Source organism: Eschrichtius robustus, chromosome 11, assembly GCF_028021215.1.
Source record: "Eschrichtius robustus isolate mEscRob2 chromosome 11, mEscRob2.pri, whole genome shotgun sequence".
Classification (NCBI taxonomy): domain Eukaryota; kingdom Metazoa; phylum Chordata; class Mammalia; order Artiodactyla; family Eschrichtiidae; genus Eschrichtius; species Eschrichtius robustus.
In genome coordinates this window covers 61,367,596-61,394,605 of record NC_090834.1, presented here as the reverse complement: position 1 = coordinate 61,394,605, position 27,010 = coordinate 61,367,596, and the positions used below count along the sequence as shown (strand labels likewise).

Below are 27,010 nucleotides of genomic sequence, written 5' to 3'. Positions count from 1 at the left end.
TTCTAGTGTAGTTTTCATTTCAGTTATTGTATTGTTCATCTGTGTTTGTTCTTTAATTCTTCTAAGTCTTTGTTAAACATTTCTTGCATCTTCTCGATCTTTGCCTCCATCCTTTTTCCGAGGTCCTGGATCATCTTCACTATCATTATTCTGAATTCTTTTTCTGGAAGGTTGCCTATCTCCACTTCATTTAGTTGTTTTTCTGGGGTTTATCTTGTTCCTTCATCTGGTACATAGCCCTCTGCCTTTTCATCTTGTCTATCTTTCTGTGAATGTGATTTTTGTTCCACAGGCTGCAGGATTGTAGTTCTTCTTGCTTCTGCTGTCTGCCCTCTGGTGGATGAGGCTATCTAAGAGGCTTGTGCCAGTTTCCTGGTGGGAGGGACTGGTGGTGGGTAGAGCTGACTGTTGCTCTGGTGGGCAGAGCTCAGTCCCTCATTCTTTTTAATAATTTCCAAAGTTTGGTCTTCCCTCGCGGTCCAGTGGTCTAGACTCCACGCTTCCACTGCAGGGGGCATGGGTTCAATCCCTGGTCGGGGAACTAAGATCCCGCATGCTGTGCGGCGTGGTCATTTATTTCCAGAGTATGAATACCATATCAATTACATTATTAGAGAAAAGCAACCCTTGCGCTGGGCCATGTAGGCTAAGATCAGGGTTTATTTTAAAAAAGAAGGTAATTCCTAGCTGGCGTAATATTATGGTTTACAGAGTTCTTAAAGGCTGGTGGTAGGGAGTTCCCTGGTGGCCTAGTGTTGGGATTCCGGGCCTTTGGTGCTGTGACCCAGGTTCAGTCCCTGGTCAGGGACCTGAGATCCTCTAAGCCACACAGTGCAGCCAAAAAAAAAAAAAAGGCTAGTGGTGAGACTCAACGAGATCTAGTGATTTGCCAAGGGTCATAGAGAGTAGGAACTTGAACACAGTTTATCTTAACTTTAAATCCCATATTTTCCTTCTGGTTGCTTTTGCCTAAACCAAATCGAAAATAAAATACTATAATTCATTGAGTATCTACTGGGTATCTACTCTGTTCTAGGTACTGTATGTAAATATTTAATCCTCATAACGCTCTTAAAAAGAAAATAGTATTATTCCTGTCTAAAGGATAAAGAGGGACTTCCCTGGTTGCACAGTGGTTAAGAATCCACCTGCCAACGCAGGGGACACAGGTTCGAGCCCTGGTCTGGGAAGATCCCACATGCTGCGGAGCAACTAAGCCTGTGCACCACAACTACTGAGCCTGCGCTCTAGAGCCCGCGGGCCATACTGCTGAGGCTGTGCGCCACAACTACTGAAGCCTGCGTGCCTAGAGCCCATGCTCCACAACAAGAGAAGCCACCACAATGAGAAGCCTGCGCGCTGCAATGAAGAGTAGCCCCCGCTTGCCACAACTAGAGAAAGCCCTCATGCAGCAACGAAGACCCAATGCAGCCAAAAATAAATTAAAAAAAGAAACTGAGGCTCAAGGAATTAAGTACCAGAGCCTTGATTTGGACCTTGTTCAGTCTGTCTCCAAGGCCCATGCTCCTTCCACTGTACCATGTGGTCACAAGACCTCTGGGACTAGAGCAGTTTCATTCAAGGAGTGATTTGTGATAGGGTCAGGTAGACCCAAAAGGGCATATTCCAGAGCTCAGAAACATTGAATCCTAGAAGGTCCAGGGGGAACCTCTAAGAAGTCAGACTAACAAAAAAAGATGAGGAAGAATATAGCTGAGTTCACACAAGTATGACTCTGAGTTCCATTCCAGGACTCATTCTTCTCCATTGCCATCATATTTACAAGCCCCTTTTCACAGGTCTCCAGAGTTGATATCCTGATTGTGATAGATGCAGTAACCCTTGACAGCTGTCCTGAAGTCCAGACCCATACAGAAGGAGCAGAGGCTAGCTCTCAGGTACCCCAAAGCCTTATCTACTGTGAATGTAATAATCCCCAGTTTGTATCAGGCAAAGCTTTTTTTTCCTTTTGGGTTGAGGAATGCATTCTGGGTAAGGAAAGGTTGACAACCCCCATCTGCAGCACTGCAGGCCCAGGGAAGCTCTGTGTTAGACCTTGTTTCTTGGCTTTCAGATGCCCCCTTGTGGCTTCTTGTGAGAAGTGCCTCTATTTCTCAGTCCTCTCAGAAAAGTTGGCAGTGGCAGCAGCTATTGAGCATATACTGTGTGCCAGGCACAGTCCTCACAATAACGTTGTAAAGCAAAGGTTTATTTTTCTTGAACAAGTCTCTTTGTGGATATATTTTATATATTTTTCTAATTTACTTTTTATTTTGAAATAATTTCAAACTTGCAGAAAAGCTGTAAGAATAGTTCAGAGGATTCCAGTATATCCCCACCCAGATCTCCCAGTTGTTAACTTCTTATGTTTGCTTTATCATCTGCTCTCTCCCTCTCTCTTTATATATATACAGATATATTTTTTATACAGGTTATATATGCTGTATATATTTTTTCTGAATCACTTGTGAGTAATACACAAATTTTATGTCCTCTTACCTTTAAATACTTCAGTATGCATTTGCTGAAATCAAGGACACTCCTGCATAACCACAGCACATCTGTCAAAACAAGGAAACCCGCATTGATACTATACTATCATCCAGTTTGCCAGCCCCATTCAAATTTTGCTGGTTGTCCCAACAATGTCCTTTATAATCACTCTTTCCTTTGTGGTCCAGGGTCTAATCCAGGATCATACGTTGCATTTATTTGCCTTCTGTCTGGAGTGCTTCCTCAGTTTTTCCTTTTATAACCCTGATATTTTTGAAATGTAGGCCACTTTGGGTTTGTCTGATGTTGCCTCATGATTAGCTTTAGGTTATATATTTGGGCAAGAATACTCCCGATGCGATTCTCCATCCTAAGAGCATGGTATTGGGAGCCACACAATGTCGACTTGTCTCATTAGTGGTGATGTTAACCTTTTGTTTTGTTTTGTTTTGTTTTTTGAGATATAATTCACAAACTATAAAATTCACCCTTTTAAAGTATACAATTTGGTGGTTTTTAGTATATTCACAAGGTAGTGCAGCCATCACCACCAATGCCAGAACATTTCATCACCCCAGAAAGAAACCCCATATATTTCAACAGTCACTCCCCGTACCCCAGCCCTCTCAACCACTAATCAGCTGACTCTCTGTCTCTGTGGATTTGCCTATTCTGGATGTTTTATATAAATGGAATCATATTATATGTGGCCTTTTGTGTCTGGCTTCTTTCACTTAGCGTAAAGTTTTCAAGGTTCATCCATGTTGTAGCATGCATCAGTACGTCATTCTTTTTTGTTGCCAAGTAATAGCCCACTTGTGACGGTTAATTTTATTTGTCAGCGTGACTGAGCCATGTTTCCCAGATTTTTGGTCAAGCATTCTGGATGTTTCTGTGTTTTTTGGATGACACTGACATTTAAATCAGTGGACTTTGAGTAAAGCAGATTACCTTCCATAATGTAAGGCCTCATCCAATCAGTTGAAGGCCTTAATAGAGGAAGACTGACCTCCCCCCAAGCAAGCAGGAATTCTACCAAAGGATTGCCTTTGGACTCAAACTGCAACTGTTCCCTGGGTCCCCTGCTGTACCACAGGCCTACACTGAAGAGTTTGGACCCTTCAAGTCTCCATAATTGCATGAGCCAATTCCTTAAAATAAATATCTCTCTACACACACACACACACACACACACATTGTCTCTTTCCCTAGAGAACCCTAATACACCACTGTATGGATATACTACAGTTTTTTAATCCATTCATCAGATTATAGACATTTGGATTGTTTTCACTTTTTAGCTATTATGGATAATGCTGCTGTGAACATTCGTGTACAAGTTTTTTTGTGAACATATATTTTTAGTTCTATCGGGTATATACTTAACTGTGGAACTGCTTGGTCATATGGTAACTCTATGTTTAATGTTTTAAGAGACTGCCAGCTATTTTCCAAAGTGGCTGCACCATTTTACATTCCCACCAGCAATGTGTAAGTGTTCTGATTTCTCCATGTCCTTGCCAATGCTTGTTTTTGTCCATCCTTTTTATTTTAGTCAGGCAGTGTTAACTCAGTTAAAATGGTATCTACCAGGTTTCTCCACAGCCAAGTTAATAAGTATTTTGTGGGGAGCTACTTTGAGAGTATAAATATCCTATTCCTCATCAATCTTGTATGAACTAGTTTTAGCATTCTTTAATGATTTCTGTCTGAATCAGTTATTCCTATGATAATTGCCAAATGGTGATTTTCTAATTCCATTATTCTTTTTACATTTATAATCAGCATTCTACTGTAAGGAAGAACTCTCCCTTCTCCCTCATTTATACATTCATTCACTCATTCATTCATCAGATATATTATTATAGATTACTCATGGATTCATCTTTTATTCTATGGATTATAATCCGTTATTACTATTATTTATTTTGCTATTTAGAGTGTCCCATTGGGGCCAATGGGGGCTCCTTCAAGCTGGATCCTGTGTCCTTTTGACATGTTTCCATCATTCTTTGAGCACTTCCATATTCTCTGATACCACAAGATATTCAAACCTCAACTTATACTTTCCCATCCCAGCCCTGGAATCAGTTGTTTGTCTAAATAGCCCTGGTTCCTTTTAGTGGAGAAGAGTATTTTTTTAAAATTTATTTATTTATTTAATTTATTTATTTTTGGCTGCGTTGGCTCTTCCTTGCTGTGTGCGTGCTTTCTCCAGTTGCGGCGAGCGGGGGCTACTCTTAGTTGCAGTGCGTGGGCTTCTCATTGCGGTGGCTTCTCTTGTTACGGAGCACGGGCTCTAGGCACGCGGGCATCCGTAGTTGTGGCTCACGGGCTCTAGAGCGCAGGCTCAGTAGTTGTGGCGCACGGGCTCCGCAGCGTGTGGGAACTTCCCGGACCAGGGCTTGAACCCTTGTCCCCTGCATTGGCAGGTGGATTCTTAACCACTGTGCCACCAGGGAAGCCCGAGAATAGTATTCAGAAACCAAAATCTGGGCAATAATATACTCTTTACTAGTGGGGTATTATTGCTTCTTGGCCCTATCAGTAGATAGTACATATACACATCTCTCTTTCTACATCCATCATTCTGTATATATATTAAAAATCATGCATTCACACTGTCACCAGTTCCAATCCAGCTCCACCTTTTACATATTTACCTCCTTTCTCCAACAATGAGAAGCTTCACTCTCATAATTCTTAGTATATTCACTTATTTGCTCAATACCGCTGTGAGTAACCAATCTTCCAACCACACAGGCCACCCAGGCCATCTCCTCCCCTTTTACTATGGCCCTTGCACACCTGGTGTCCCTCAGAGTCGCCTCCTTCCTCTCCATTCACCTCAGCCAGTCCCAGACTAAGCAAGGCCTTCCCCCAACCTTCTGAGTTTGATTTTTATTTATTTATTTATTTATTTATTTATTTATTTATTTATTTATTTATTTATAGCTGTGTTGGGTCTTCGTTTCTGTGCGAGGGCTTTCTCTAGTTGCGGCAAGCGTGGGCCACTCTTCATCGCGGTGTGCAGGCCTCTCACTATCGCGGCCTCTCTTGTTGCAGAGCACAGGCTCCAGACACGCAGGCTCAGTAATTGTGGCACATGGGTCCAGTTGCTCCGCGACATGTGGGATCTTCCCAGACCAGGGCTCGAACCCGTGTCCCCTGCATTGGCAGGCAGATTCTCAACCACTGCGCCACCAGGGAAGCCCTGAGTTTGATTTTTAACAACACTTTTTTCTGGCAATAAGAGTAAAACAGGTAATTCTCTGGCAGTCCAGTGGTTAGAATTCAGCACTTTCACCACGAGGGACCCGGGTTTGATCCCTGGTTGGGGAACTAAGATCCTGCAAGCTGTGTGGCTAAAAAAAAAAAAAGAGAGAGAGTAAAACAAATGGCCAATACACAAGAAAAAATGTTCAATTTAAGTAATTAAATAAAAATGCAAATTAAATACATAAGAAAGCTCAGAAATGCAAAAAAATATAAAGAGTAATTCCATATTTTCATTTTATAACTAGGCAATTGTAGCTAAGAAATAACTGTTTTAAGGGCATAAAACTAGTAGCTAACAGATAGGATTTGGCTCTGAGTCTACTGCCTCAATGCTGAGGGAGCATCTTCTATGTGATGCGTGCTTTTGTATAGTTTTATTTAATACTTTCACACCAACCCTGTGGTGGAGTTCATGTTAATAACCCCATTTATTCAAGGAAACTTAGACTTGGGACCATGAAGTAAACTTGCTTCAGGTCACACAAATGGCATGTGACTACAGCAACATCAAGATATGGTCACTCTGGAATGGATAAAGAAGATGTGGTACATATATACAATGGAATATTACTCAGCCATAAAAAGGAACGAAATTGGGTCATTTGCAGAGACATGGATGGATCGAGAGACTGTCATACAGAGTGAAGTAAGTCAGAAAGAGAAAAACAAATATCGTATATTAACGCATATATGTGTAACCTAGAAAAATGGTACAGATGAACCAGTTTGCAGGGCAGAAATAGAGACACAGATGTAGAGACCAAACGTAGGGACACCAAAGGGGGAAAGTGGCGGGGCAGTGGTGGTGATGGTGTGATGAATTGGGAGATTGGGATTGACATGTATACACTGATGTGTATAAAATGGATAACTAATAACCTGATGTATAAAAAAATAAAAGAAAAAAAAAAAAGAAAAAAAATGGTAGGGTCAATCTGACCAGTCAACTCACCCAAAACCTACACTTTACTTCTTAGCTTTTTAATTGATTTCTCTGTCCTTTGGCCCAACTCCAAAAGTGTGTTTTACCACTTCCAGATATACCTAAATATACCTAAAATAGATCTTTTGCCTCAAATAATATGAAAGATCTACTTTAAGGCAGGCCCTCCTCTGTAATAGTGTGGCTTCAGAGGACCCAGGAAAGTTCTTAAATATCTCAGTCATTAGTATCTGAAGTGCCATCAGGGAACTATCAAGATTTTCCATCCACAATTAGAGATGAGGTTTAAAATGTAGCACCCCTCTTTTCCCTGTATGACTGATATTTGATCCTTTCTTAAGAATACGTTTCCATTTGAGAGGAGTAAGAAGCTAAGTACTTAGAGAAGATACTCCTGAGGAAGGAGGAGGAGAGGAAGGGCTGTAGTGTGGCACTGGCCCAGGGATCGACCAGTGGAACAATAGTCCAGATACAAACCCATGCATATATGTAACATTTGTATATAACACAGCAGTCATACAGATTTGTGGGGAAACAATGGACTGTTGAGTAAATGGTTCTGGGATAGTGGGATGTCTAAAAGAAAAAAACAATACCTACCTGGCACCATATACAGAAAAATAAGTTCTAGGTGGATTAAAGATTTTAAAGTAAAATGGACTTTTGGAAGAATATGTAGGTGAAGATCTTTATGGCCTTGTATAGGGAATATTTCTTAAACTAGACACAAAAAGACAACCAAAAAGGAACAGATTGATAAATTTGACCCCATTTAAAAAAATGGTAAAAAGACAAGCTCCAAGGTGGAAGGGGTTTGTATTTTATATTAGCAACAAAGAAACATGAAGAGTCATGAATGAATTTGTAAAAAAAGAATAGCCCAATAGAAAAATGGACAAAAGATGTAAATAGGCATTTCACAACGAGGAAAAATAATTGCAAATAAAAATGAAAAGACCTCCACCAAGAAACGCAAATTAAAATCCACAAAGAGATGCTATTTCACACCTATATTGGCAACCATTTAAAAATTTGACACCAAGAATTGGTGAGAATGTGGAGCAAAAAGGAACTCTCACACACTGCTATTTTGCCATTGTAAATTAGAATCACCACATCAGAAAACTGTCTGATATTACCTTGCAGAGTTGACACACATGCCCAAATGTTCAGGATCAGCAGAGAATGCGATACAACCTCAGTGAAGACAAGTCACACACACACACACACACGCACAAACACATACCGTTTGCATAAATGATACCATTTATATAAAGTTTAAAAATATGAAAAGGTAAATATGTTGTTTGGGATACATGCAGTGGTATGTGGAGCTGGCTGTGCCAACTTGGGAGAAATTGGCAAATGCTACAAATCAGAGCTATTTTTTTCCTTCTGGTGAGCCTGTTAAACATTTAGCAGTACACCATCAGATACATGCGTAGTAGTAAAATGATAAAGAAATCCAAGAGAATAATAAACAGGTAGGGAGGGGCACACAGGGGCAGCAGTCCTTCAATAACAAATGTTCTAATGCTGCTCTTTCTTGCATGTAAACTATTTCATAAGAAACAAAAGAATGAGTAGGAGTCAGCTGGGCCAAGCGAGGGTTGGTGGTGGGTTTGGTGGGGAGGGTCTGGGTAGAGGTGGCAGCATAGGTGAATGGGAGAGAATGGTTAGCTGGGCATTTGCAAGTGTTGTAGTGAATTCTGCCGAGCGGGTGGAGTGTGAGAAGTAAGAGCAGACAGGAGGGAGCAGATCCCTGAGCACCTGTGTGCCAGGATGAACGGCTTGCATTAACTCTGGGCAGTGTTACGGAGCCCAAGCTCGCTCTGCTCGCCACACGACAGGCCAATAAATGGGGAGACCAGTTGTTGGGGCAGGAATAACGACTTTAATTGCAAAGCCAGCAGACCAAGAAGATGGCAGACTAGTGTCTCAAAAAACCATCTTCCTCAGTACAAATTTGGGCTCCTTTTACACAGAGGAAGGGGAGAGTGGGGACCCACTGCGATGCCTACCAATGGTTGAGCGGGACTGCTATTGGTTGCGCCTGCCCTGCCCTTATTACAAGTGGAGCGAGGTCTCGGCAGGGTAGAGACAAGGTGGCAGGACAGTGAGGAAGTCGTGGTGACCTTGCTGAAAGATGAAAGCCAAAGCAAGGCCATGGCTAGGAGGAGGATGAGCAGAGGAGGAGCTCGAGAGACGTCTAGGAGGCAAAATGGTCTGAGCTTGGTGACTGGGTGTAGGATGTGGGTGGAAAACTACGCTGCTGCCCTCAAGGAGATGGAGCGGAACTCCCCACTCTTTAAGGGTGGACTGTGAAATGACTTCCTTCGAAAGAGTACAATCCAGAAATGGGGAAATTAAAGTAACTTTATAGGGGAGAAATCTGACAAACACTACCTCAGCAGGTGATCAAGGTCAACCTTGACAGTGATAAGTCATGGTGATGGTACCCTTGACCTGATGGCATGAGGATGGCACTTTACCTCTGTGGTCTTCCTTCCAAAGCACCCCAACCCCAATCTAAATCATAAGAAAAACATCAAACAAATCCCAATTGAGAGACAGTCTACAAAATACCTGACCAGTACTCCTTAAACTGTCAAAGTCATCAAAAACATGGAGAGTTTGAGAAACAGCTGTAGCCAAGAGGAGCCTCAGGAGACATGACAACTAAGTTTATTTTTATTTATTTATTTATTTTTTTTGGCGGCGCCATGTGGCATGTGGGGTCTTAGTTCCCTGACCAGGGATCGAACCCGCACCCCCTGCATTGGGAGTGTGGAGTCTTAACCACTGGACTGCCAGGGAAATCCCCACAACTAAGTTTAATGGGATATCCTGGATTGGATCCTGGAACAGGAAAAAACAAAACAACACAAAACAAAAAACGGCATTAGGGGCTTCCCTGGTGGCGCGGTGGTTAAGAATCCACCTGCCAATGCACGGGACACGGGCTTGCAGGGGACACGGGTTCGAGCCCTGGTCTGGGATGATCCCACATGCCGCAGAGCATCTAAGCCCATGCGCCACTACTACTGAGCCTGCGTGCCATAACAATTGAAGCCCGCACACCTAGAGCCCATGCTGCACAACAAGAGGAGCCACCGCAATGAGAAGCCCACGCACCGCAGCGAAGGATAGCTCCCCCTTGCTCACTACAACTAGAGAAAGCCCACGCGCAGCAGCAAAGACCCAACACAGCCAAAAATAAATAAATAAATTCATTTAAAAAAACAAAACAAACAAAAGGCATTAGGGTAAAAACTAGGAAATCTGAATAAAGGATGGAGTTATGTTATAAATGATGTACCGATATTGGTTATTATTTGTGATAAAAGTACCATACTCATGTAACGTGTTAATGATAGGGGAAACCTTGTGGGGCATATGAGAGCTCTACTATCTTCACACCTTTTCTGAAAATCTAAAAGCATTCTAAAATAAAGATTTATTTATTTGTCTGAAAACTTTTAATTAAAACCAATTGCTACTCTCCTTAAAAACTGTTTTCTTTTTAATTATTATTTTTTCTGAATTTTATTTTTTTTATACAGCAGTTTCTTATTAGTTATCTATTTTATGCATATTAGTGTGTGTATGTCAATCCTCATCTCCCAGTTCATCCCACCACCACCCCCCCGCCACTTTCCCCCCTTGGTGTCCATACGAAAAACTCTGTTTTCTGAGTTGAGTGATCCTTAGGCTCGCAGAATCAGTCGCAGTTTTCTCAATCCCTCTTCTACGGGCACAGCTGAGAAGGCAGTTTGCTTAGGCAGGAAGGATTACAACTCCCAGAGTGCCCCTGTGCGGTTGTCAGGAGCAACCACTGAATGCAGACTAACAGATCCGCTGGAGTCAGGACTATCCACCGACTGACAACCAGCCAGCCATGGGCCAGGATTATTACTCTGTGCTCCAGATCACTCGCAATTCAGAAGATACCCAGATCAAGAATGCGTGAGTGGGGGCAGGAGCGAGGCTTTTGGGTTGTACTGGGACAGGCCCACCCTCATCTCTTCCAAACTGAGCTTTCCTGCACAGCTTAGGGCAGGCAAGGTAGACCTTGTTCCTTTTCTTGCTTCTTGCACACCTACTTCCTGGCTTTGGGCTGGGTCAGGGTTCCCAATCCATCATCCTTTACTCTCTATGCCCTGTCTGCTCTCCTGGGTACCCTGGTTTTCCTAGCAATAAAATGGGAACAATGGAGACTTTATGCTTAATATTATGGAGACCCAAAGTATTGTGAGCTGGAGAGTGACCTGACCAGATGGATGTATTACATATTTTATTCTGGCTGTCCATGTGGGGTTTTGGCATTGAATAAATTACATCTCTGAATAGTTCCATCAAGTCTTGGGGACTTTGTGGTGTGTCTAAGACAGGAATCAGCACATTTTTCTGAAAAAATATTTTTTGACGAATATTTACTGAGCGCCTACTTATATGGGTTCGGTGCAGTCTCAGCAGCTAGAGATATCGTGAATCAGATGTGCAGCTTAACTTTGTTGGTGGATACAGATGTTGAATAAGTCACAGCAAGCTTGATGAATGTTACAAAAGGGGACATACAGGGCATGTGGAAGCTATCTTGGAAGGAGAGAGACCCCTTCAGAAGCTGTCATGATAATCAAGGCAAAAGATGAGGCTTGAAGCAGGGCAGTGGGCTGGAGAGAGAAGAGAGAATGGACTTAGCTATAAGTTGGGTCATTGCAGGGTAAAGAAAAAAGGGAGGAATCTAGGACAATTTAATTAATTAAGGTTGTATGATAACAGCTACACTTACTGAATTGTGCAGATGCTGTTCTGAGAACCTTCCATCATTATTTCACTTAATCCTCACAACAGCCCTGAGAGGTTGGTACCATTATTATCCCCAGGCTATGTGCCTAGTAACCGGCAGAGCCGGTATTCAGACACCTTGCCTGCTCTAATTGCCTACCACAGGCCAAGTCCCATAGGGGATCTCAGTGGGGTAAGTAGAGAGAGTCTATAGTGTGGCTGGCGAAACAAGACACAAACTCGTTAATCAATTAGAGGACAATTCGGGACAGTGTGTGATGTCACTCACTGTTCATAGCATTTCATTGGCCAGTGAGACCTGTCTAGGGAAAGGTCACAAGAAGGGAGGGCAGTTGGAATGCAGAAAGATAAGCCCAACTTAAGCACTGGAAAGAGCCAGGTCTGAACCTAGGTTCTCCTATCTGCTAGATGTGTGACCTGGGCAAATTGCTTAACCTTTCTGAGCCTCAGTTTTCCCATCTCTTAAAAAAAATAAAATGAAAAATAAGAATTGTTGTGGTATTGAAATAGAATTATATGAGATAATGAGCATGAAAATGCCCAGCAATCATTTGCATCTGAAACCATGTCTTATAAAGAGTGATTAAAAGAACCATATATGTTCCAAACAACAGTCCTTAACCTTTCTCCCCTGAAACAACTCTTTTTAAAAAATTTTAATTAATTAATTAATTTATTTTTGGCTGCGTTGGGTCTTCATTGCTACACGCGAGTTTTCTCTAGTTGCGGCGAGCGGGGTCTACTCTTCGTTGCGGTGCGCAGGCTTCTCACTACGGTGGCTTCTCTTGTTGCAGAGTACGGGCTCTAGGCACGTGGACTTCAGTAGTTGTGGTATGCAGACTCAGTAGTTTGGCTCCCAGGTTCTAGAGCGCAGGCTCAGTAGTTGTGGCACATGGGCTTAGTTGCTCCACGGCATGTGGAATCTTCCTGGACCAGGGCTCAAACCCATGTCCCCTGAGTTGGCAGGCGGATTCTTAACCACTGCGCCACCAGGGAAGTCCCCCTGAAACAACTCTTAAGGCATGAGTCACATGTTTGACACACTCTCCCATGGGAGTACCTAGATTTTGACCCCTCCCCCCAAAAAAGGCTAAACTTATGTAATGAAGACAAGCACCACGATGATTCATAATCGCCCAGCTATTAACTTCTCACTCATTCATCCTAGGCTGCCACATCTGGGCTGTGACTTCACCCCTTTCTCTCCCACTCAGGAAAGCAGGTGAATGAGAGTGATGTTACTGCAGAGCTTAAAACCACTCAAGTTTATATGGAAAACTGAACTCTTCTCAAACCTCGTTACTTTTACTCACTGTTAGAGTTTTCTTGCAATTCTCACACCTGACTACAACCTTTGTAATTGAGAAGGGCTGGTTTAGAAGTCTCAGGGAGGGTGTGAAAATTGCCTTCAAGTCTGTCAAGGTAGACAGAGCAGATTCTGTCTGTAAGGCCCCCCAGGGCAGAGCCAGGACCAGGACCCTCGTGGATGGAGGCAGAGTCACAGGACAGCAGACCCAACTCAGTAAGAGAAAGCTTTGCCTAAAAGTCAGGCTGGCCCCATAGTGAAATGGGCTGCCTTGTGGGACAGTGATTTCACAACGTTTACTCACTGCACTTGGTGCTAGGCACTGAGGACACAGAGAACTGGACACAGCAACTGGAGAGACTCACTCACAGGCTGGTGGGAGAGACAGATCCATCAAACAACTGAAACACCACGTGCTAAGTACGAGGATCAAAGGCACTTGGGGATGTGGGAAAGAGTATCTAATCTAGACTGGAAACTGCAGTCAGGGAAGACATCCTGGAGGAGTTGACCCCTGAGTTGAATGTGGAAAGATGAATAAATATTTGCCAGGAGGAGATGAAAGGGGCTGGAGAGGGGTGAGCATTCCAGGTAAAGGGAGGAGAATGTCAAAGCCATGAGCAGTGCAGAGTGCGGAGTTTGGAGCCTGGAGAGAAGGACAGGAGAGGTCGTGGGAGCAGGGAGGGAGAGCTGTGAGTGAGAAGGGCAGAGAGAGAAGTGGAAGTTGAATCTCAGAGACATTTGAATTTTATGCTGAAGACAAAGGGGGAACCAGTAAAGGGTTCAGGCAAGAGAGTGACTTGGTCAGGGAGCATTTTAAAAACATCAAATTAACAAAACAGAGAGAGAGAGATCAAACTGGTGGCAGCACACAGAATAGACTGGAGAGGGGGAAACTGGAAACAGGAAGACATGGTTCTGCAATGGTTGTAGGGATGAAGAAGCAGCAAGAAAACATTTAGAAGGAAAAGCTGATGTGCCTTGGTGACTGATGGGATGGGGGTGGAGGGGACGAAGGAGAACTTGGAGTGGAAGATACTCAGCTTTTCCGCTTCAGGGTCTGGACAAATGGGGAAAAGTTTAGGGAATGAAAATGTGTGCACATTTGGGGTCATTGAGGTTGTGGGGCCCGTGAGACACTGGAGAGGAGATACCGAGTAGGCAGCTAGGTACAGAGGTCTGGAGCCTAGGGAGTGCAGTAGTTTGAGATAGAGATTTGGGAATCACCAGCGTGTAGCTGGTGCTCAAAGCCGTTGGCTAGCTGAGCTTGTCCACGGAGTGTGTGGAGTGGAGTAAGGAGCACGGCAGAGCTCTGGGGTCACCGGCATGGAAGGTGTGAGCAGGGCTGAGGAGACGCCCCATGACCGGCGGACCGTGTGTGGGACCACATGTGTACTGAGTGACTGAGGAGGCTGTGCGGATGCCCTCCTTTTGCTCCTGCAGAACCCCGCCCCACCTTTCTGCACCCTGCTCTCTGCTCTGGGAGACTGGCCCTTATGAACCGCATCAGTAGACCTCCTGGCCCTCAGGCTTCCAGATGCATCCTGCAAAACGAGCACAAGGCAGGAGATTGGGAGGGAGGAGGGTGGGGCAGGGGTATTTATTCCCAGCTCCCTTCTTATGGGATCTGTTCAGGTTGGCTATGGCCCTGAATCAAAGATCACAGCTTTTACCAAGGCCCTGTCCACACACTCTCTCCTGCGGGATTTCAGTAACCTCTCCCTCCCCTCACTGCTACAGGCTCATGGGTAGTCAGGGCACCTCAGGACTCGTAACCTTAAGGGATTGTGCTGTCTTAAACTCTCCACAAATCACCAGCTCGTGCCATGTCTTTCCTCCTGGGATGTAATGATACAGATCCCCAGATGCTGCAGGTGTGGCATCACTGTGTAGTGGGATTGGGCAGACACATAAATGGGGGAAAGAGGGACTTCCATGGTGGTCCAGTGGTTAAGAATCCACCTTCCAATGCAGGGGACGCGGGTTTGATCCCTGGTCGGGGAACTAAGATCCCACATTGCTGCGAGGCAATTAAGCCCACATGCTGCAACTACTGAGCCCACGCACTCTGGAGCCTGCACGCCACAACTAGAGAGAAGCCCGAGCGCCGCAACAAAAGATCCTGCATGCCGCAGCGAAGATCCCACATGCCACAACTAAGACCTGCCTGACACAGGCAAATAAATAAACAAACAAATAAATAAATAAAAAAGAAATAGGGGAAAGAATGAGCACAGAGGGGGGGAGACAGCGAGACGACCTGATCTGTGCTGAGTGCATCTCTGTACCAGGCCCTCTGACACCTTATTTTATCTAATCTTCCCAAGAAGCCTGTGTGTCAGTTCAGACACCAAGACAGAATTAGATGTGCAAGAAGTGTTTGAGGGAAACAACTGTGAGGATGAAGCGGGACTAGGAATGTGCCGGGGAGCCTTCAGACCATAGTGCAGGTCTGATGCTTGTGAAAGGAGAGAGGGAAGGAAGGGCTGGGTAAGGAGGGCTGTGGCGTCGTCCAGAGAAAATCTCAGCCAGGCTGATGGGGAGGCCTCAAGCAGAGGTTGGGCATTGGAGGAGACCTGGGTCCTGTAGGGCTGGTGCAGCACTGATACCCCAACAAGCATAGGCATAGGTTGGGAGCAGCTTGGGGCCAATGCAGCCTCAGCACAAATGGCCAGTGGGGCAGCTACTGGGACTGTCAGTCAACCATGCTCCCGACACTGGGTTCTCTTCCAGGGGATCTGAGTGATGTGCCTCCCTGGCCACCACAGCCCTGATTTATAGCTGGAACATCAAAGCTCCGAGAGACCACCAGGCAGCAGACAGCAGAGCCAGCTCTGAACCTTGGTCTGTGCCTCAGGATATTAACCCTCCTCGCTCTAGGTACCGGAAACTTGCCCTTAAGAACCACCCGTTGAGGTCCACTGAGACATCCGCAGCGGAGGCATTCAGGCAAATAGCGGAGGCCTACGATGTGCTGAGCGACCGTGAGTGATTGGGACTGAGCATGGAGGGCGGCTCCTCCGCCCCGCGTCTCTGTTAACATCATCCTCACGTCTCTGAGCGTTGGGCTTTCTGAGGGGGCCCAACAGAGAGTAAGCATTCCTCTTCCCTGCCCAGAAACTAAACAAATTGAGAAAGAAAACATAATGAACTGCCTTTCTCAGTAGACACAAACTAAGGTGGAGGACGTGGTGTGGAGAGCCCCCAGATTAGGCTGATGTGCTCCCCTAGTCTCAGCAGTGCAGGACCTGGGGCAGGGCCCCCCCACATGCCCCATGCCCCACCCGTCCCCTGCAGAACTGCCGAGTGAGATGCTTGCTGCCCAGGGAAGAAGGCTAAGGCTGAGGCAGACACGCCTGGTTATTCCCTGATTACCAAGAAGCTACATCTCCATCTCCCCGAGGACAGCATATGTACGAAGGGACAGAGAGGGGTCTGTGACTAGGAAATCTCTCTCCTATGGAAAACTGAAGCCTAGGGAAAGAGATCCCCCGCCCCTGCCTGAGACAGTGCCCACATGGGTTCCCTAAGGGCTTGTTCTGTAGACTGTAATCATGGATACTGTGCAGAAGAATGGCCAGAAGATCACTAATGTTTCTCCAGCCCCAAGTTTTCAGGACTTCAGACTCTAAGATTTCAAAGCTCTAGAATTTGGAAGCTCTAGAATTCTTACATCCTACAATCTCAAGGCTCTAGGATTCTATTTACCCCACAAAAGACAGTAGCTGTGATGACTGAGTTAAGCCAAACCCCAGGATGATAGCCCGACCCTCAGTCTCTCACTGTCTTCTCCGATCCCCATCCCTCCCCCAGCAAGTTTCAGTCTTTGTCATCTCTCCTCTGGGCTAGGGGATCATACCTAGGTCCACCCAAGATGAAATGAAATCCCTAACTTCTAGAGTCTCCCTCCAAAGACTGCCAGACAGCAGGCACCTTAGAAATAAGGCTGTTTTCGCCCCGCCCCTTCCTCTCTGCCCCATATCCTTCTGCTTCCCAGCCCTCCAGCTCTCTTAGCCCCTATGCTGGATCCCTCCTCAAGGTGACACATATCCACAGCTGTGAAAAGAGGCATCTATGACAAGTTCGGAGAGGAAGGCCTGAAGGGTGGAATTCCTCTGGAGTTTGGATCGCAGACCCCGTGGACAACTGGTTATGTCTTCCACGGCAACCCAGAAAAGGTTTTCCATGAGTTCTTCGGGGGAGATAACCCCTTTAATGGTAAGAGGTCCTGCCTGCCCCTTTGCCTTACTGGGAAGGACATAGCTATAGAAGATGCTTTTCTCTGAGTAGTTTTGTTTACTTTAAGAAATATATAGTCCATGGTAAAAAAAAAAAAAATTATTGAAAAAGAAATTCCAGTCCTCCATTCCTTCCCCAGAAGCAGCCACTCACTGTTAACAGTGTTTGTATCCTTCTAGAAATATTCTATGGATTTATGAGCTTATATTTATTTTTACATAGCCTTTTATTTTCTTAAGGACCACATTATATACACTGATTTTTTTTCACTTATATTTTGGAGATTATCTTATTATACATTATATTATAAACAGATCTACTTTATTCATTTTAATGGCTGCATAAGATTTCAACGTACAAGCGTGTGTTAGTGAGATGAATACAGGGATGGATGTGTGAATGATTCCAGGTTCAAGGCAAACTGACAAAGAGTTGATTTCCAAGGCTCCGAATCATCTTGCAAGGACAGTTCACCTTCAGACCTGTCTTCCTTCCTGGCTCCAGTTAAGCAACTCACAGAGTCTAGATTTTCATTGCCTGGCTTCCCCAGCTCCTTCTCCCTGGCTATACTACAGCTTGTCTGCATTTCAAAGGTTTCCTCTTCCTCTTCTCCACATTGATATGTTAAGTGGGCTACAGCCTGCTCAGAAGCCCCTCCTACTGTGCATTGCCTTCACCTGTCTGCCAGAGGAAGCTGAGTTTATAAACTCCAGGTGAAACTGGAAAAGCAAGGGACTTGGAGTCAGAGGGCCTGTTTCACATCAATGCACCACCACTTGTGAGCCATGTGATTCTGGACAAATCTCTTCACCTCTCTGAAACCTCAGCTTCCTCATTGTTAAACAGCCAGTTCCTCACAGGTCATTATCAAATGAGATGATCTTTATGAAAATGGGCTTTGGAGTCAGAAAAATGCCATACAATGGGCCTATCTCTCCCAGGGACAGGTGCATGGAGAAGCTGTTCAGAGGAGCCAAACCAGAGCTTACAGGGGCATTGCTCATTAGGGAAGGTCAGATTCATGGTATGGGGGTCCCTCAGGCAGTGCCCAGGAGTTATACTGCTATAGTGCTTCACCCTAGGGGTTCTTGTGTCCCATCTCCCTGCAGAATTGAGGGGCTTGGCTTCCTGTGACCTGGCTTTTGGGGTGTCTGAGACCTGGCACACCATAGGTGCTGGGAGAACAAATGAATTCAACCATGCAAGAGGGGACCCGGTAATTCACAGGCCTCTCGATGACCCATCACATTTTTTTTTTTTGAATTTTTGAATTTTATTTTATTTATTTTTTATACAGCAGGTTCTTATTAGTTATCTATTTTATACATATTAGTGTATATATGTCAATCCCAATCTCCCAGTTCATCACACCACCACCACCCACCACTTTCCCCCCTTGGTGTCCATACGTTTGTTCTCTACATCTGTGTCGATGACTCATCACATCTTAAGGGGACAGAGTGTGACACCACCTTGCCCTCCCTAGCCTAAGGTCATTCTAGCCTGCAAAGTTCTTTTTGTGACACTAACCAGGAGGGGCAGAGTACAGAAAAATCTTAATTATGATAGTGACCCCTGCAGTTTACAAAGGGCTTCATTAAGCATAGTGGTTAAGGGCACAGGTTCTGTAGTCAAATCCTCCTGGGTTCACATCCCAACTCTACCACCACTAGCTGTGGGACTGTGGGCATTTTGTTTGACCTCTCTGGGCCAATAAGATAATATCGCAAAGATTTGAGAACAGCACCTGACACGTAGTAAGCTCTCAGAGAGTTTTGTTTTTAGTTATTTTTTTAAAGATTTTTTTTTTGGATGTGGACCATTTTTAAAGTCTTTATTGAATTTGTTACAATATTGCTTCTGTTTTATGTTTTGTTTTTTTTGGCTGCGAAGCACGTGGGATCTTAGCTCCCCGACCAGGGATCGAATTGGCACCCCCTGCATTGCAAGGCAAAGTCTTAGCCACTGAACCACCAAGGAGGTCCCTCTGAGCTAGTTTTAGCTCATCATCATCTTGTTATCTGATCCTAATGGTGGAAGGCAGGTCAAGCATGTTACCCCATCCCACAGACTGAGAAACTGAAGCCCGGACTATTGCAGTGCACCTCAAGGGCAGGGGCTCTTTGCACTAGGATGGAAGGTGGGGCAGCAAGAGGGGTTATGGGTGTAGAGCTGGGAAGGGCTAGAAGACGTTGAGGAAAGAGGAGTTTGGTAACATGTTGGTGACACCTCTTAATTTGTTAGGGATTAACCCTGTCTCTCCCCATCTCAGCTGCTGACTTCATAGAAATTTGAGTCTGGGGTCTCTAGTGGTCTCGGGCTGGGCTGAACAGGGAGGAGGAATGGAGCCTGGGGAAGGGTAGGGAGGACTGGCATGCTGTGACCCTCCTCCACAAAAGCTAACAGCACATCATTTCTGGCACTACCAGCCACTGCCAACAGAGGACACTCCTCTCCTGAGGCAGCCAGAGTTGAGGAGCACTTCCCCAGAGGTAGGGGTGGGGTGGGGGAGGGAGGTAGGGAAGTGTGGGTGAAGGGAGTCCAAAGTGGGGGATGAAGCAGTAGAGGGCATCAAGAGATGGTAATCCTTGGATCTACAGTTGAGGATGTTACTGAGTCCAAGCTTCTACTGCTTGCTGCAGGACAGGCCAATAAATTGAGAGATGAGTTGTTGGGGGCAAGGAATAGCGACTATATTTGAAAAGCCAGCAAACCAAGAAGATGGTGGACTTATGTCCCAAAGAACCATCTTGCCTGAGTTAGAATTCAGGCTTCCTTTATACTAAAAGGGGAGGCAGTAAAGTCACATTTCCTAGCTCCGGTCAGCCTCAGGAGGGGAGGTGTTAATTTCTTCCTTCCTGCAGTCATTCACAGGTGAGCCTGGTCAGGATGTTTCCTGTGAGCTAAACAAGGGTATTTTAGCTTAATGCTTATTACCTGGGAGGTAGGGTTCCCAGAGATGGGCCATTACATATAATTTAAGCTTATAGGTAACATCCATTTAGTGATTAGCTTGTAATAGAGTACAAAGGTTCTTCCCTATTACAAGGACAGCTCGTTGGCCCGGCCAAACAGTCTGAGTCTGCGAGGTGGGAATGGGAGTCTGGGTATTACACTTGGGGACTGAAGAGATGGAGGGGTTGTCTATGAATCCGAGTTCCTGGACACAATTTCTCCTACTCCTTGCCTCTCCCCACCTCCTGCAGAGTTTTTTGATGCAGAAGGAAATGAGGTGGACTTGAACTTTGGGGGACTCCGGGGCCGAGGGGTCAAGAAACAGGACCCCCCAATCGAACGAGACCTCTACCTGTCCCTGGAGGACTTATTCTTTGGCTGCACCAAGAAAATTAAGATCTCCCGAAGGGTGAGTACTTGGGAGCCACCTTCTGTCCCCTCCAACCCTACTGGTCACCTCCTCCCTGACCCTAACTGGAGACCTCAGGTATGGTCTCTTACAGAATCATGGAATCTTGGATTTGGAGATGGTAGAATTCTAAAATCTGAAGTTTGGAAGGGACAATTGAGGGTATTAGCCTGGTTCTTCCCTAGTGCGGGAATCCCCTCTGTGTGCTAACTGGGACGAGCTCTTTCCGTTCTTCTCAGTTCAGCCCCATCCCTGAGGGAAGAGGGAGGGCTCTGGGTGGGAGGAGTCTCCTGTGAATTCTGCTCTCTGGGCATTACCAGACCATACCCTCTGGGTTTCATCTGGGTGTCCGCCTCATGAGTAAGAAGGAGCTGTGTGGGCATGGAGGGGTGGGCTGGGGGACAGTTCCCAAGGGGACTGGTTGAAGAAGACCCTCAGTGCCCCAGGGTCCAGACCCTGCATTGGCCCTGTCCCATGGTCCAGCCCTGTGCTAGGCACATGAGCAAGGCCACCTCACACCTTTGCCCAACAGAGGAGATGCCAGCTGTAGCCATGCTTTCCACAGATGGCACCCATCTGGGTACGTGATTGGAGAATAGATGGATGACATAACAGAGGAATGCTTTGGGTGAGGCTGAGATATGTTGCCCTCTGTGGTCTTTCTCCCTTCGGGATTAAGAGACCTGCCAGAGGCTCAGGGCCAAAGCCTCTGGGGTGGGAGAGGAAGTGAGTGCGTGTTCACCATGTGTCTGTTAGAAGCCAGGGCCACGTAATTTCTAGGGCTGGAGTTGTAGCCTTGATCGACTCATGGTGACTGCTTGGCACCTCAGGCCCTAACCCCATGACACGCCCTGCCATCCTGGAATCATAAGCTCTTGGTTCCAGTGGAATAGGGTGGGAGTGGGGATGGCTCAGGGCAAGTTCTCCCCATTGCTAGAGAACTGAGCTGAGCACAGATCCCATGGAGCATCTCTCATGTGTGTAAAGGCCAGCTGGGAAATCCTGAGCAAATCTCCCTCCCCTGTCATCTCGCTACAGGTGCTGAACGAGGATGGGTACTCCTCTACCATCAAGGACAAGATCCTCACGATTGACGTGAAGCCTGGTTGGAGGCAGGGCACACGTATCACCTTCGAGAAGGAAGGGGACCAGGTGAGCAGGGAAGCTGCCTAGGGACAGTCACATGGGTTCATGTGGTGGGAAGACTGAGGGAGAAGGAGGCAATGCTTTTTCTTGCCCCTGTGAGCCCTGGTCTGGAAGGGAGACCGGTCTGCAGCGTGGGTGAGCTGATCCCTAATGTCCCTTCCGAGGGACAGAGCCTCACACAATGCCTCGGGGAGTGGGTAGCCCAGGGCTTCTCCCCATTTTGCAGAGTGAGAAACTGAGGCCTAGAGAGGGAAGGGACTTTCCCTGGGCAAGGGCACCAGAGCTGAAAGGAGAATCCAGTCCTAACATCAGTGTTCTTCCTGATTTTCTTTAGTGTTTCTCTGAGTAAAGCCCAACTATAGGAGCTACGCAGAAACCATTTATTTATAATAATTTTAAATTAAATACTTACTTAAATAAAAATATAAAATTATTGTCCAAGGCATGCTGAATCCTCAAGTCCTGAGAAGAGGCAGGATGATGGTGTCTTTGGAGCCAGAATGATGAATTCCTCTGCCTGTACTTCTTGCCCCCTTTCTCACTTATGAAACACCTACTTCCGAAAAACCCACTTCAAGACCCAGCTCCAATGCTCTGGGCATCCTTCCCTGACCTCCCCCCCTGGATCAGCGCCTCTCTGAGCTCCCGCCTCTGGGTTCCCTTTATCACTTTCTTGAGCCTGCTGAGGATTCACTGTGTGCCTGTTTCCTCCACTAGACTGGAAGCCCTTGGGGGTGGTGGCCAGTCTGATCCCTCTGTCACTAGGGCCCAGAAGAGACCCAGCAGAGTTCTGGAACTTAATGAAGCTTGGCAGAATAGACTTGCAGGCAGTTCTCTGTCCCCAGTACAGTGTTCTGCCCTCCAGCTGCGTGCATCTACTTGGGCTGCTCAGTAGAGGACAGTAATCGGGGTAGAGCAGGATTCTTTGGGGTAGGCTTCTCAGAGGAGGGGCTATGAAGCCAGACTGGAAAGGCCCTTCCAGAAAACCTGGTCTAATCTCCTCATTGTTCAGAGGATGACGTGGGGACAATAGAGGCAGAAACTTGGCCAAAGTCACACAGCCAATTAGGCCTTGTCATCCCTTGGCTCCCCCTGCCCAGGGTCCCAACATCATCCCAGCCGACGTCATCTTCATCGTAAAGGAGAAGCTACATCCTCGCTTCCGCAGGGAGAACGACAACCTCTTTTTTGTGAACTCCATCCCCTTGGGCAAGGTGAGTGGGCAAAGTGGAGGAACAAGGGGTGGGCAGATCAGAGTGAGGCCCCCCACCTCATGGGAGGCTCTGAGGCAAGCAGGCCTCACTCCCCACTCCCCCCGGTGCATGGCGCAGGCCTTCAGAACGTGATAAGTGCCACACAAAACCTTTGTGGCTGTCTTCACTCCTGAGTGTGAGTGGCCCCTCTGCGCCCTCACAACACAAGCAAAAAATTGGGCACCAGCCTAGACTTTGCCACACCTCCCCAACCCCACCTGCGGTCAGGCACTAAGTCCTGTTAATTCCACCTCCAAATCTCTTTCCACTTGGTCCACTTCTGTTCAGCCCCACTGTCCAGGTCTGTGCATCTGGGTGTGTGCAGCAGCCTTCTCAGTGGCCTTCCTGCCTTTCTTCTCATCTCCTTCAGGCACTTCCCCACCAGGGTCTTTCCACAAAGTTATCTGACCCTGCCACACTCCTGTCTAAACATCTTTGCATGGCATTCAAGGCCCTCTGCTGTCTGGCCCCTGCTGATCTCATCCCCTGCACTGCAGCCACTGCCACTTAGAGCTCCTGCCCATTGGGTGCATTCTTTTTCACACCCTCGTTCTCTTGCTTATGCTGGGCCCTCTGCCTGGAGTGCTGTCTGCCCACCTTGTCTAACTGGCAGGCTCCTCCTCACCCTTTAAGGCCCTCATCAACTGCTACCACCACTATGGAGCCCTCAGAATAGTTCGGTGGACCCGCCACCTTGGCTCCCACCGACCCCTTTACTTCCCTCTGTCATAACATGTATCAATATCATTCTTATCTCCCAGACTGTGAACTCCTTGAGGGCAGGTAATAGCCTGGCTCACTCACCTATTAGTCCTTGAACATCCTTCTGTCTCCAGTGCGTAGGGCCTGGCACTGAATAGTCTCATAAAGTGCCTTCTAAACAGAATGGACATGGGGACCTCCCCCACTCCCACCTTTGGCCTTAATGTCCCCTAGGCTCTGACCTGCTGCACCGTGGAGGTGAAGACCCTAGATGACCGTCTGCTCAACATCCCCATCAATGACATCGTCCAGTGAGTCCATCTGCTTGGGCCCCAGTACGCAGAAGGGCTGCCTGGTCTTTAGAGGGTGTGTCGGACAGGCTGGCCTGGTATAGTTGTTCAGGTTGTACCCAGCACAAAGGGGTGAGAGAGACTGAAATCCAGCCCCCTCTCTGGCCAAGCTGCGGGCCGCCATTGTGGAGGCCAGAGGCCCCCTGTGTTGGGAAATCCTTGTTGCCTTCATCCTCTAGAAGTTCTAGAATTCTGAGTTGCATCCCCTAACCCCTTTTCCAAGCAAGGCCCTCTGCATGGGAAGCTCAGCAGCCCAGCACTCCCCCAACCCAACCCAGGGTGTGCTCCTTGTCCTGTTTCCCATCTAAACTGGGATTCCTGGAATCCACCATCAGAGCCTCAGTGTAAACGGTTTTCAGGGAGCAAGTTGTCTGGAACAAGCCAGTCTCCTCTCCCCTCCCACTAGTTCTAGAAGCTGCTGACCGCCCCACGCCTGAGGTTTTCTGGGCAGGGGCGGTTGTGCTGCTCTGGGGTGCCCTCTGAGCCCCCTTCTTTCGTCCTCCCTCTCAGCCCCAAGTACTTCAAGAAGGTGCCAGGTGAGGGGATGCCGTTGCCAGAGGACCCCACCAAGAAGGGGGACCTCTTCATTTTCTTTGACATCCAGTTCCCCACCCGCCTCACACCCCAGAAGAAGCAGATGCTGCGCCAGGCGTTGCTGACATAACTCTGGTGGGCTGCAGACTGGAGCAGGGGTAAGAGAAGGCTAGCTGGGCCTGACCCCACCCCTACCCCCAGCACGGGGTGTGCACGGGAGCCAGCCCACTGCAGGCATGACGTGAGGACCAGATGGCCTGGGATTTTAAACTGATACAATAAAGTTTTATTTCCTATCCTCCAGCTACACCCAAGAGAGTGTGTGTTGGAGGGAGAAGAGCTTCATACAGCCCTTCTTGTGGAGCAGAGGGAAGGGCAGGGCTCAAGAAGCTGAGGACCTGGGACCCTGGCCTGGCTGTGTGAGCCTGGCCAGGTCCCTGAGGGTTCAGAGCCTCTGTGCTCCCACCTTGATAGCTTGGGGCAATGCTGCATCGTCTCTGAGGGTCCCCAGCTCTATTTCTCATGACACATGACCTTTGGAAGGGCAGTCTCTAGTGTGATATAGTCACATTGTACTCAGGAAAGCAAAGCACAAAGAGAACAAAACACTCGTCTCAGGTCACACAGAGCTCAGTGGCAAAGCTGTCATCAGAACCTTGAAGGCCACTTCCCACAGCCTCACTCTGCTTAGATTAGAGGCAGCACGAAGGACACAAGTGCTGGAAATGGCTTTGGTTTCTGCCTTGCCTGGGCTGCCTCTAGGCAGGGTCTTATTATTTTTTTTTTTAAAGGGAACTTTATTGTTAATTAATTAATTAATTAATTAATTAATTTATGGCTGTGTTGGGTCTTTGTTGCTACACGGGCTTTCTTTAGTTGCAGCAAGCGGGGGCTACTCTTCATTGCAGTGCGTGGGTTCCTCATTGCAGTGGCTTCTCTCGTTGCAGAGCACAGGCTCTAGGTACACGGGCTTCAGTAGTTGTGGCACGAGGGCTCAGTAGTTGTGGTTTGCAGGCTCAAGAGCGCAGTCTCAGTAGTTGTGGCACATGGGCTTAGTTGCTCCGTGGCATGTGGGATCTTCCCGGACGAGGGCTCGAACCCATGTCCCCTGCATTGGCAGGTGGATTCTTAACCACTGCGCCACCAGGGAAGCCCTAGGCAGGGTCTTAGAACTGGGCTCTGCTCCCAATCCTGCCACTGACCCTTTGGATGTTATTATCCGTCGTGTTAGTAAAGCAGAACCCATAACCCTCCTCAGGCAGCTCATTGGTGTGAAAGTGCTTAGTGAACTCACTGCTTAGATTATCAGGGTTACAGCATGGCTACCAATGTGGCCTGCGGGAGTGCCAGCCTCCAAGCCCAGCTGGGCCTTTGCAGACCACGCCTGCTTCCCCAGCCTGCCTTCCGTCGACAGTGCAGCACGCACCTCTTCTGTGCCGGGGAGGTGCCCTTCACTTGAGTCTGGACTTGGGCTAGGAGAGATCCAAGCTTATGACAGAGAGGGTGGCCACTTTTGTGAAGTGACTTAAGAGGTGCCAGAGGGAATTCCCTGGTGGTCCACTGGTTAGGATTCCGCGCTTTCACTGCTGAGGGCCCGGGTTCAATTTCCAGTCACAGAACTAAGATCCTGCAAGCCACGCAGAGCGGCACCCGCCCCCAAAAGAAAAAAAAAAGAGGTGCCGGAAAAGGGCCCCATAATATCCATATTGCTTGGATTCCACCATTCAAAGCATCATATTAGCTTAAGGTTTTTTTCTTAAATGGGGGCTCAGTACCACCAGTCAGCCATTTTTAAACCGTCAGGGAGAAAGCAGCAGACCTTGAGACAGAGTCTTGACCCAGGGTTCACTAAAGAATGGGGGCTTTGGAGTTAGATGCACCTCAGGTGTTCTACTTAACCAGCTGTGTACCCTTGGGCAAATCGCTTCACCTCTGAGGCTATTTACAATCCCTATCTTGCAGGGCTGTGGAAACCAGAGGAGTGAAGCCGACTCTGCCCTGAGGCAGGACCCAGGTGGCGAGGTGGTGGTAGGTGCCCTGTTCTGAGAGCTAGCAAGTGGGTGAGGGCCTGCCTTGTGAAACTCTGGTGCTCCAGCTCTCCTCTAGGGCAGCAGCAAGGCCTGCTCTTAACCTCTTCCTCATGGTGAGACTCTCAGGCCTGTGAGAGCCATTTATGAGATTGTTGTTATTACCTCAGTGTGGTCTTCAGTGCTACCTTGTGAGTCAGGTATTTTATAGGCATTACGGGTTGAGGAGTTACTGAGGCCTCCTGGTATGCTGTCCAGTGGTTCCTACCACCTTGCCCAGCCCCTCATTGTTTCAGGGTCATGCCTAAAACCATGATGAAGTCTGGCGGCCTCATGTCCATGCCAGTGTCTGAAACACAAGGCTGGTGAATGAGCCAGCTGACAATGCCTAAGGCAACAAATTGCCCCTCAGTTTCCTCTGGTGCAAAACAAATCCTGCCTCAGAGGATTAATGTGAGAATTAAGGTGCATTAAGCACGCTGACCGGGTCCTCCACTTATGCTGACTCCCTGCCACTTTCACCCTGGCTTGACTCATGGCCCCCAACCCTGTCCCTCTTGGGGAC

General features: G+C 47.2%; 1 protein-coding gene across 1 annotated transcript; it reads left to right on the top strand.

Annotated features, from left to right (window-relative positions):
• Nucleotides 1-553: 553 nt before the first annotated feature.
• Nucleotides 554-26,443, top strand: DNAJB13 (DnaJ heat shock protein family (Hsp40) member B13). Its single transcript, XM_068556085.1, has 10 exons — nt 554-584; nt 1,850-1,898; nt 15,711-15,814; nt 16,887-17,048; nt 20,276-20,433; nt 21,472-21,585; nt 22,680-22,793; nt 23,769-23,845; nt 24,395-24,576; nt 26,381-26,443. The coding sequence occupies exons 1-9, from the start codon at nt 554-556 to the stop codon at nt 24,546-24,548; spliced, it is 963 nt and encodes a 320-aa protein (XP_068412186.1). The 3' UTR covers nt 24,549-24,576; nt 26,381-26,443.
• Nucleotides 26,444-27,010: the final 567 nt, after the last annotated feature.

Excerpts from the sequence above, each read along its gene's own strand:
- DNAJB13 (XM_068556085.1), top strand. The coding sequence starts at position 554 with ATGCTGTGCGGCGTGGTCATTTATTTCCAGA. Across the intron at positions 17,049-20,275 it reads GGGAGATAACCCCTTTAATG|AGTTTTTTGATGCAGAAGGA; the intron begins GTAAGAGGTCCT and ends CACCTCCTGCAG. Across the intron at positions 21,586-22,679 it reads TCGAGAAGGAAGGGGACCAG|GGTCCCAACATCATCCCAGC; the intron begins GTGAGCAGGGAA and ends CCCCCTGCCCAG.